Source organism: Triturus cristatus, chromosome 3_2 (assembly GCF_964204655.1).
Source record: "Triturus cristatus chromosome 3_2, aTriCri1.1, whole genome shotgun sequence".
NCBI lineage: Eukaryota > Metazoa > Chordata > Amphibia > Caudata > Salamandridae > Triturus > Triturus cristatus.
The window spans coordinates 257,713,074-257,725,283 of NC_140584.1; the positions used below are offsets into that span (position 1 = coordinate 257,713,074).

The 12,210-nt window shown below is 45.4% G+C and overlaps 1 protein-coding gene across 1 annotated transcript in view; it reads left to right on the forward strand.

Moving 5' to 3' along the window:
• STX12 (syntaxin 12) overlaps positions 1-12,210 on the forward strand; it is a 190,040-nt gene that overhangs the window by 102,620 nt on the left and 75,210 nt on the right. The window contains exon 4 of the mRNA XM_085647566.1: positions 8,198-8,335. Coding sequence (XP_085503692.1) covers positions 8,198-8,335 — 138 coding nt within the window. The remainder of the gene's footprint in view (positions 1-8,197; positions 8,336-12,210) is intronic.

The following is a 12,210-nucleotide window of genomic DNA, read 5'->3' on the forward strand; positions in this document are numbered from 1 at the left end:
TGCAGCAGCGTTGACCGAGACCCTAAGTGGTGCCAGTTTATATCTGGGCAGTCCAGAGTGGGTAGCACTTCCGTTGTCCATCCTAGGAATCACTGAGGCTTGCCCTTCATGCTTGGAATCCTAGGGAGGGGTATTGGGGGTGGGAAGGGTTTTACTTTTCTTAGAGTGTTCATTTGCTGATTTGCTCCTTTGATGGTGGCACTGATGTGCTTCTGCATGTTGAGTTACTTGTCAAGAATTAGTCCTGATGATCTCGCTGAGTCAATGACCTGAGGAATGTAGTTTAGGGCTGTAACATGTTTCAACCAATCTTCAATGACAGGAGGCTCTTTGGGTGGAGCAATAATGAACAATTCATTTTTTTCAGTGTTTAGTATGAGGTGATTGGATGCTAGCCAATTCTGAGTTATATGTAAAGTTGTGTTGAGGGCGCTGATGTCCTCTGGGTTGGAGACTTTTAAGTATAGTTGGGTATCATCAGCGTACATATGGTAGTAGATGTTAGATGAACTCAGAATTTCCGTTAGCAGCTCCATGAACAGGTTAAAAACAGTGGGCGAGAGTGAGGAGCTCTGAGGGACACCTAATGTGACCGGAGTGGTCTGCGATAGTGAGTGATTAACCTTAACTCTTTGAGTCCTGTTATGGAGGTAGGAGGTAAACCAGTTAAGGACTGTTCCTGATACTCCCATCTGGTGTCCAAGAGGTATAGTAGGTTGTCATGCTTGACCATGTCGAATGCTGATGATGGGTCCAGGAGGATTTGGAGACATGATTGGTTCTGATCCAGCATTTTGAGTACATCTTCCACTATGTGTGTCTTAGCCGATTAAGTGCTGTTATGGCCGAAAGCCAGATTGAAATAGGTCTAATAGTGGGAATTGTTCAATGTGGTTGCAGAGTTGGATGTGAACACATTTTTCAAGGAGCTTTGCCAAGGTAGGAATATTTGAGATAGGTTGGAAGTTGTTTAAATCAGTTTGATCTGCTTTACGTTTCTTTCAGATAGGGGAAACCTGACTGGAATAGTGCCTTGAAGGAGGGAGGCATTAGCAATCTTGGTCCATAGTGAGAGTAGTGAGGGCATGATTTCCTTGAGGAAACTGGGAGGTAGAGGGTCGTTGAAATGGTTTGATGGTTTCAGTGATGTAAGAATCTTGTGAATGTCCCTATCCTCAAAGGTTCTGAAAGAGTTCCAAGATGCGTTGTTTTTTGGGAAGTTTCCAGAGGGACACTGGTGATCAGTAGACTGGGAGGCTGAGAGAATGGGTTGAGGTGGGAGAGGTGCTTGTTACAGGGGGGTCTGCAGGTCCTTTTTCATGCTTTGCATCTCCTGAAGAAAGAAGGAGGCAAATTCCTCACAGTTTGGTAGTTGACTAGATTCAGCGAGGGACGGTATGGGTGCGCCATTCGATTGACTTTATTATTAGTTTCTAAAGGGTTTTGGGGTGGTTACTGGCTTAATCCAACTGGTTTCTGAAGAAATTGGCTTTTGTATTTATGATGCTTTTGTAATATCTTTATTTCAATGATCTCGGGTGCTTGAGGTTCACTTAGAACCTCTAGAAAGTCTCAAGTTGCGACTTTCTATGTTAAGGCAACCATTATACCAAGGTTTGGAGTCTCTTGTGGATACTCTTTTTAGCTGACGTGGAGTGATGGAGCCAGGAAAGCCTCCATTGAGCCAGTGTAATGATTTGTGGGATCATGTTCATCTGCCAGGTCGCCAGGAGGTGGCAGGATGTTGTGGAAGATAGAGGTCGGTTCATTGCAGTTGATGTTGTTCATGTTCCTTTTCCAGATTCTAGGTTTAGTTGATGGAGGTGTGTTGATTGTCACAGCTTGTGCGATGAGGAATGTGATGCGGTGGTGGTCGGCCCAATCACGGGGGGGATGGATAGATTCCAGTTTAATTGAATTGGTCTTTGCAGTGATGAGATCTAGGGTTGTTGATCCTTTGTTCTGTGTTGGCCTGTCACAGAATTGAGTCAGCTTATGGTCAGCAAGGAAGGTTTTGAAGCAGTTAACTGCAGAATCGTTTAGGTCATTCCAGTGGAGGTTGAAGTCTCCAAGGTAGATTTGAGTAACCTAATACCCATTGTTAGTTACAATGGTTTCTATGATCTGTTCTATGAAAACCGGATTGTCTCCTGGAGGGTGGTAGATTGTGTGTAGTTTGCAAAGTGGTTTGTTGTTGCAAGATATATCGAGGCATAGGCATTCACAAGTGGATGGAGCGAGGGTTAGTGTATGTTTTTACTAACCGGTTAAGGCTGTGGATGCAAGCGATGCCACCACCTAGTCTAAAGGATCTGTCCAATCTAGAAATGCCGTAGTTGGAAGGGACTAATATTGCCAGGATAGGAGCAGAGGAGTCATTTAGCCAGGTTTTGGTTACAATAAGGAGGTCAAGCTCATGTGTGAGGATCAGGTCCGCAGTATCACCAGCATGACTAGAAGCTGATCTACAGTTGATTAACATGCATTTCAAGTGGGGCTTGAGGTGCGTTTGGTCAGTCTGTGTGAAGGTAACTCGGCTGAGGTTGTACTTGTTGACTGCTCTCGAGTTGAGCCTGGGAGCTATGAGGGTTCACCGGCAGGATGGTATGGATTTTACCCTGGTTAACAATGTTGTCAGGGTGGAGAGAGTTGCATGTTAAGAGGAGGGCTTGGATATCTATGTCGCATAGATGGGTGTTCTGTCTAATCGGTCTTGTGACGCATAGGTCAGGATGGGGGGGGGAGGAATTTCAGCAGACTTTTGAAGTGGGTGACGTCTCTAATGGGCATGTAGTAAAAAATTCCATGGGATGAGCAATTTCAGACTAAATTGTTAGTGGAAGAGGTAGAGGATGCTAAAGGCTTTTTGAATCGGACTAGGGAGCAGTGGGGGATGTCTGTAATCTAGACAAAACTCGTTTAGACCCCGTCTGTTTCAAAAGCAGTTGATGGGATTGACATAATATTGGGTTGCGTAGGATCCTTTGTTAGTGATAGGCATACAGAAATTCACAGGAACACCACCATTCAGAGTACATTTTGTATGTATCCCAACCGATTTTAGTTTATATAATTGATCTTTTAAAGGAAAAACACTAATTTTTATTTATATTACAATTCTTAACAGGTGCAAAGAATCTAGATCTAATGATGCTGGCATTGCCAGTTATCTTAGTAATTGACCAGGGTTTGACTGAGATGTATGGACCAGATCAGTGCTCAACAGAAATGTATTCACCGTATAAGGAATTTAGTATTCCATGGATCAGGCTGCATTTGTGGATTCTTCAGCATTAAAAAAACGGAAAAGAATGAAGAATGTGCCTTATCAGTAATTTACTGGCAGGGGTCTCCTGACTCATTTATCCATGTGGGCAGCATAGTCCAACTGTCGAAGAAGTTCTTTGGACTTCATAGACTGTGAAGGAACATGAGAGATAATTAATTTTGCAAGGAACATGCTAAGTCACGTGCTTCACAATGGTGCAAGGAGGTAAAGCATTATTATTCGTTTCCACCCTCATTATCGCTATACTTGATTAAGCAAACTCTGGGTACTATTTGACAAGGAAATGTATCATTAGATTTCAGTACTTGGTTAATTTAAAGTGAAACCAGTGCATCTTAAAGACGCTAAACTGGACCGATTTGAGGATTCCCAGTGCTCGATGTTGAAAGAAGAGTGGAATGGTATTTAAACATGCCAGTGGAAGCAAAGATCCAAACCGGGCAATTATATATGCTGGTGAGTATATTTTCATTAAGCAAGAATGAGCAGAAGGTGGAGAGAAGTGCCAAAGATGTTGAAGTGTTGCAAGTGAAGAAACCGTGCAACTGGTCTGGACCTCTGTATTTGATTTTTTGATTTGAACAAATCTGTGTTTCTCTATCTGATTAGGCTTCTAGCCGCAGATTCCTTACCGTAGAATTTCCCCAGGCATCAGACTAGATCCAGAAGATTTTTTGTAAGCAGTACCCCTGCGCACCGCGAAGTGGCATCTATTGGCTTTGCGTGCGTCATCGGCGTTGTCCATGCCAGAAGTGACATCCACGTCATCTGTATAGGCACCTCACATAAGCATTGATGTCAGTTCTTTACTTTCCGCACCAGCCAGCACTGATCCGGAGAAGAGCTACCCCATCGGTCACTTTTTGACTGGAATTATTTTTACTTTTGTTCAATTTTTCAGAGGGGTTTTTCTTCCGGGTGTGGCAGGGATGTCCCTCAAGAATTCCCGCGTCTTGTATGCCTGTGGTGACTTGAGAGCGGCCATGACCCAAAGTCATGCGCTGACTGGCACACCATGAATCCCAAGTCCTTGTGGGAGCGATCCCTCAATCTCATGGCGGCTCGGCGAGGTTGAACTCTTTGGTAAAGATGATGTTTTCTTCTGCCAACCTGACATTGTGGTCCATGAACACTGCATGCCTTTTGGGTTGTAATTCCCACGCTTTATGGGACATGGAAGCGCAAAGGCTGCCAACAGTTCCGGAGGAGACCCTGGCCGTATTCTCTCAAGCTGTTGCCGATGGGAGTGATAGAGCGAAGTACACTATCCATTGTGGACTTAACACAACTGACTCACTGGGCAGAGCGGTTTAATTGATTGTGGCCTTGGGACGCCACACCTGGTTGAGGATGACTAGTTTTTCGGGGGATGTCCAATCCTCTGTTATGGACATGCCCTTTGATGGCACCTGTCTCTTTAGAGACTAGACAGATTTGTCGCTGCAGCCTATCAAGGACAGTTTGGCTACGGCCAGTTCAGTGGGTCTTTCTGTGGCCTCAAGGCACCCTCATTCTGCCATTCTCAACTTTCGTGGCTACGAAAGGGGCTTTCAGCCGCACCAATTCACTCCCAGACACCGAGCCGTGCATGCTCCCCACCCTCTACTACGTGGCTGAAGGCGCGGTACACACGGACCTCTTCGGTCAAGCCACCAGCAGTCTGGTCAGTCCACTCACCCCCCCCCCCCCACACTCCCTGGCAGCTGCAAGCTCCTAATGTGCCCTCTTACCAGCATGGGCATCCAGTTGGCAGCAGAATTCGCCATCACCTGCCCCACTAGTAGTCTATAACATCAGATAGGTGGGTTTTGCAAATCATCTGAAGGGGTTACTCGCTCTCCTTCGAGACAACCCCTCCCTCTATGCCAAAATCTCACACCCGGCTCACAAAGAGTCATCTGTCCCTTCTCCTCAAGGATGTCCCAGCTCTCTTGGTCAAGAGAGCCATAGAGAGGGTGTTGATGCCAGAAATGGATTGTAGTTTCTATACCCGCTACTCAGAGGATTCTGGTCTCTGGCAGAATCCGGACTCCACATAATCTTGCTGGAGCGCTGTGCTATCTGACTGACATTGCAAGCCTTTCTACCCTCCATCAAGTGAAGGCTAGTGCAGGTGTTCACGGACAATACCTCCTGGTACTGCAACAAACCATGCGGGTTAGGGTCGTGGACCCTTTGTGAGGAGGCCCTGCGCCTCTAGACATGGCTCGAACAGCCGGGCATATCCGTGGTGGTTCCACACCTGGCAGGCTCTCTAAACGCCAGAGCAGACTAACTCAGCTGTCAATGCCTAGGGGATTACGAATAGCGCCTCCACCCAGAGGTGGTTCAAATGTCTCTTTCAACAGAGCCTTGGTTAGATCGGGTTGCCTCTGCAGAGAACTTGCAACGTCAGCAATATTGTGTGCTGGAGTTTCCAAGGTGGCCCTCTCTCTCGGAGATGCTTTTCATCTCAAGTGGATCGCAGGCCTCCTATACGCCTTTCCGCCCAGACCACTCCTGCCCAGATTTCTCAAGAAAATCAAGAATGCAGGCCCAAGTCATCCTTATAGTTACGGACTCGGCGCCTTCCACCCAAACCTGTCCAGTCTCCACCTTCTTGCATGGAGATTAAATGGCACCAGTTGACATCTTATGACCATCCACCTGAAGTCTTCAACATCATCTTAGCAGCCAGGTGTTCCTCCACCAAGATGGTATTCGCCTGTCATGGTGTGCAGTAAAAAGCATCGATCCCTTGCCTTTCTGAAGTTCTCCTTTCTCCATTCTTTCCCTTGCCTGGCAGGGCTCTGCTCTTGGCACTCTTAAGGGCTATCGTTCTACCCTTTTGCGGCTGCCTGACCAACCCTCCCTTTTCATACCCCCTATTGACATAGGTATCTGAAAGGTCTTGTTAATCTTTTTCCTCCTTAACCATTTATCATGCCTCAGTGGGACCGTAATCTGGTATTAACATTCTTGATGTGTGCTCCTTTTTAGCCTCTCCATAATTGTCCCTGAAGGCTTATTACAATTAAAACCACTTTCCTTGTGTCTATTACATTTGCCCGAAGAGTGAGTGAGCTGCAGGACTTGTCATCCAAGCCGCTTTACTTCTCAGTCTATCCTGATAAACTTCACACAAGAGTCTCCTTTCTCCCAAAAGTGGTCACTCCATTTCACGTAGTCCATTCCATCACTCTGGTTACTTTTTACGGTCTGCCTCATCCCTCAAAGGAAGATGAGTCACTTCACCTTCTGGATCCAAAAAGAGCGTGGTCATTCTACCTTGGCCGCATACAAGAGTTCTGGGTGGAGGACCAACTCTTCGTGGGGTATGTTGGTATGAAGAAAGGTCATGCTGTGCAGAAGCGGACCATCTCCAGATGTGTCGTGCTCTGCGTTAAAACCTGCTACGAAGGCTTGCAAGCTCATTCCACCAGGACTAAAGCTGGAACCACTGCATTAGCCCGTGAAGGTCCTGTCCTGGACATCTGCCAGGCAGCAAGGGCTTTCCTGCACAGCTTCACCAAACATCACTGGCTGGACAGTCAGGTCCGTAGGGATGGGCATTTTGCCTGTTCGGTCCTGCAGGGCTTACTTGTTTGAAATTGGGCTGCAGACCTATGGTATCACTTGGGTATCTAGTGTAAGGTAAGGAATCTGCAGCTAGACAATGTCTCGTTGTCTCTAACAGATGAACAAGTTACTTACCTTCGATAATGCCTTACCTGTCTAACTGCAGATTTCTTACTGACCCAGATAACCTCCCCGCTCTTCAAACGGATTTCTAGGGACAAGGCTGATCCCTTTCAGGGCCCTAGTTTTCAGCACCAGTGGTCAGTGTTATCCATGGCTCCGCGCTTCTGCCCTGGAAAGTCGTGAAAAGAAACTGACGTCGGTGTGACTGGGTGGCCCCTATGTAGGTGACGCAGCAGTCACTTCCGGTCGACAAAGCACGCAGAGCCGATCAACGCCACTTAACAATCAGGGGTGTACTGCTCACAAAAGTCTTCCAGATCCACTCTGACGCCCAGGGAAATTCTAAGGTAAGGAATCTGTGGCTAGATGTAGCCTCTGCCAGAGAAAGCATTACCGAAGGTAAGTAACTTGTTCTATGGTCCCTTAACACTCTCTGTACCCAAACACGGTCTTGAGATACCGGTATACATTGTATATTTGTGCACTGCTAACATGGGTTAGCTAGTCTGCGTTTGGGTTACATTGTAAAATGATAAGATGGCACCTGACGCTTCTGTGTCACTGGTTCATAATTTATATAGTGCTTGCCGTACCATGGGTGTCCACAAGGCCCTCATTTTCATGGTACCCACTCACTTTGGCATGAAGACGACCCTCTGGAACAACACTGGAGATCCCCTTTATATAGTATTTGATGTAACTGATTTTCCTTATGACAAATTGTGGCATGCCTGCTGTTATCTTATTAATAAAGGCAAACTTATTTAAAGATCACTTTAAAAGGAAGGCATTATATTACACACATATATAGTACCAAGGAAGTAACACTGACAACTAAACTAAATAGTGGGTAGATGGTTAGGTAGATGTTGAATGCGCATGCACAAAGAACTATATACTAATAGTATAGTTGCAAGTAAGTGGTAAAGGTTTACACCATTGACATTAGGACTGGTTGGCATAAAGAAAAAAAGGTAAATAATTTTTCATTAAGGGGTTATAGCAGAAAATGTTGAAAAGTTGTACATTCGTTTTTTAGCAAAGGCCATTGTTTTTGTATTTTTATGATACTCTGCGCTGTCAATTTAAGTTCTTTAATAAAAGTAGGAGTGTTTCTGTTAAAAAGGCCATTCTTTTTAATAAGAACTGATTTACCTTGTTAATTAAACAGTCTAGCATGTCTTAATGGACATAGTTTTCCATAGTCTTGTTTTTTTTTTGTTGCAGCGCCAGCAGAAGCTTCAAAAGGAACGTTTAATGAATGATTTTTCTTCAGCCTTGAACAACTTCCAAACCATTCAGAGAAAAGTTTCTGAAAAGGAAAAGGAGACCGTGGCAAGAGCACGAGCTGGTTCTCGACTTTCTGTGAGTTCCATTTTAATAAGACTGAAATTGCAACGTTGTTTTACTGCATTTTTCTTTAGGGATGTCAACTTCATGTGGTTAAAGTTTGCCAACAGGCTGAGCATGCACATGTTGGTTACAGAATGTGTACAAACCTAGAAATCCCTAGAACCATTTTCGGGAAAAATACTAGTTCTTGTTTAATACATCTGGTAGGAAAATTGTAGTTCTTTATTAAATTAATGTAGATTTGTTTGGGTTCAGGTGATATTTGTGATCCACAGATAGTGCCAGGAATAACCTTTACAGGTGGTCCATGTTAGGAAGGCAGACATTATCATTTAAATCTAGACATAAAAAAGGAAGGTATTAACATGTGAAGTCTACTTTTTTGATGTTAAGGTGAATATTTTTAAAAGTCGTTGAAATTGTCAAAGTGGTATCCCCTTTGGAAAAGGGTGAATTCATGATTTTTTTCTGCTGAGAAAAAACAAGAACCATATGCTCCATTAAAATCAACAAGCTCAGCCCTTGGAAAATTAAAAAATTGCTACATTGTCCCATGTCAACAAATCACTTCAGTAAAGGGATTAGTTGTAATCTATGCATGGCTCTGATTCCAGAATGTGTAGAATAGTAGGTTTTATTTATTACAGCTGGTACTGCTATTGTGTCTTTCCTCTTCCGACGAGTCCACGCATGCCACACATTGCCCTGTAGTACTGGAAAGCGGCTGGAGCACGCTGGTGCCGGAGGCTTTTTCTGTGGCTGCTAGCCGCCTTCTCCGACCCCCTACATGTTTTGCCTGCCTTGTTCCTGCCACACCCCTGCCCTCGGTGGCTCTGTGCCGAGTCGGTCCCTGGGTGCCCTTGCTAAGTAGAGGCTCAGCAGTCAGTAAAACCAGGAGGTGGGGGTCACCTCACTGTGCCGTATGGGAGTTAGAGGAAATATGGGGGCAGGGCTGGGTAACTAAGGCCCTGTGAGTCAGTTGGGCTGTTGCTGGGGGGGAGAGGGTCTGGCTTTGGCCTTCCACTCCCTCTGAAGGCAGCCTCCAGTGGAGCTTGCAGGTGAACTGGGGTGGGGTCCGAGCATTGTGTTATTGGAGCACTTTCTCGTGGGTTGAGGCAGCTTTCCTGTGAGGTAGGAGCTCACAGCATACTCTGAAGTAGTGCAGCCAGCCTCACCCACCAACTCCACCACAGACTTGATCTACAGTAAATGGTAAAATGGAGAACCGGTTGTCTTAGCACTGGTTCATTTCTTCTGCAGGATCTGACCCAAAAAACCTGGGCCCGAGGTTCATTTTCTTTTTTTTCTTTTCTTTAAAAATTTCTTATCAAATGTTTGCAATATGGTGATACACTCTGATATTTATCAGAGACCAAAGCAATGAAGGCATGCCAACAAAAGCTACTGAAGAACTCCATCCAAAGTTCTAAACAACTGCTGCAGTCTACAAAGAATTTCCAGGTACAGATACCCCAGTTCAAGCTTATATACGAAGAGGAGTCAGATATACTGACCACTGCACTATTGCCAGAACATAAGCTAGAATCACAGCTGCTTTAAAGGTCCTCAGTGAGTTGGCACCTAAAGTAAGCATTCAGCATTTAACCAAGACCAATTATCATTGGTTGAAATTAATTCAGGAGATCGTCAACAGGGCGTGACCCAGCTTCACACCTGCACAGTCACTAACTGGCTTACAAGGCAATGCTGTTTGTCTAAAACAGGTAATCAGTTCTTGGCATATCAGGACGCCATCAAACTCCCGCCACTTGAAGCAATTACCCAGCAACGATAATGTATCCTTGCCTTGGTTAACTGGTGGGGCAGGCAACAGTGACTCCCTTAATAAGGGCAAATCCAAAATAACTACCTGGAATGCAGAGTCAAGAATTGGACACAAAAAACAAGAAGTGATCCTTAGATCAAATGAAGCACACAGTGATGAAGTAGAAACGAACCTCGTTCAACCAGACACTACTCCAGTGGCAAAGACTGCATTAATCTTCGATGTAGCTCAAAACACTATCTCAAATCGCTCAAGATAACTTTTTGAGACCCATATAAGTAAATGGCAACTGAAAATATTGAAAAGATGAAACAAAAATCTAGACAAAGCTAAAGAGGCTGCGAGTAAACTCCCCTGGATACAAAAAGCATATCCGATTTTCAGAAATGCATCAAACACCCACTCCGAGACCTCTTTGCAGTCATCCAAGCCCGCCAATGAACATCTAATTGTTGAAGCTACACCTCCCATTATGGGCATCCTTAGTACTGACTTTAACAAAGTGGCAACATATAGCCAAGCAGTTGGAGGGAATTTCCTATATTCTTCAACACAAACATAGCTTACTGTACAACAATTAGTGCGACACCAGTGAACAACTTCTAAGGGATGCAGTCTCCCTGAAAGAGCAGCAACAAACCACATATAACATCTTGAGTTTTGCTTCACATTTAAAAGCTGCTACTGCACAACAAATGGTGCCACTGAACAACAAAAATTAGAAGTAATGTCTCCCATAGAGCACTAAAGTGTAGACAATAGGGGGACTGCAAATCTAATTTATAGAATAAATCAATCAATCAATCAATCAGGCATTTGTAGAGCGCACTACTCACCCATGAGGGTCTCAAGGCGCTACAGGGGGGGAGGGGGTGCTGCTACTGCTTGAACAGCCAGGCCTTGAGAAGTTTTCTTAAGCTCAGCAGGTCCTGGGACTGTCGCAGGTGGATGGGAAGGACGTTCCATGTCTTGGCTGCGAGGTGGGAGAAGGATCTGCCACCGGTGGTCGTTCAGTGGATGCGTGGAACGGCAGCGAAGGCAAGGTTAGTGGACCGAAGCTGGCGGTTCGGGTGTAGGTGAGACGTTTGTTGAGGTATGTTGGTCCGGCGTTGTGGAGTCCTTTGTGAGCATGGGTGAGGAGCTTGAAGGTGATCCTCTTGTTGACAGGGAGCCAGTGCAGGTCTCAGGTGGGCAGTGATGTGGCTGTGGCGGGGGATGTCGAGGAGGAGGCGTGCGGAGGCATTCTGTATACGTTGAAGTCGTTTCTGTAGTTTGGCCAAGGTTCCTGCATAGAGGGCATTGCCGTAGTCTAGCCTGCTGCTGACGAGGGCCTGGGTGACTGTCCTTCTGGTTCCGGTGGGGATCCATCTGTAGATCTTGCGAAGCATGCGGAGGGTGTTGAAGCAACAGGAGGAGGAGATGGCGTTTACTTGCTGGGTCAATGAGAGTGATGAGTCCCGGATGAACCCCAGATTGCGTGCGTGGACGGTTGGAGTCTGTGCAGCTCCTAGCGTGGCCGGCCACCAGGAGTCGTCCCAGGCCGAGGGGGTGGAGCCAAGGATGAGGATCTGTGTCTTGTCAGAGTTCAGTTTCAGGCGACTAATCAGATGCCAACACCACCCGTGATGGGTATACTACATTGTATGGCAGACTGGATCTTAATTGTGGTTAACAAGATTTGCATGCAAAGTGCAATAACTAATCAGCCATTGATCAAGAACGGTGCACCTACTGTGTGTAAATCAAGGATGTCAGACCGTCTATTACTTCAGCATGCTGTAAGCCTTTGTTAAATGACTCAGATCCTCAAGCCATTCCAGGGAATAAAACTCCTAAAAAACAAACCAAGACAGTCAAAATCAAGATTCACAAGATTCAAATGAAACACGAAAACCAGTAATGGCTAACCATGCTTTGGGATTAAAACCACTTTATCAATCCAAGGGGCCCCAAGACGTATTAAATTGGCAGAACTTAATAAAATAAATAAGGTATTTTCCAAACCTTGGTTCAGTGACCTCAGCTGACCTTTTCTTAGTTTGCTTTCTTGCAGATAAAAACAGCAATGCTGAATCAACTCGAGCAGCTTGGTCTTTCGAGG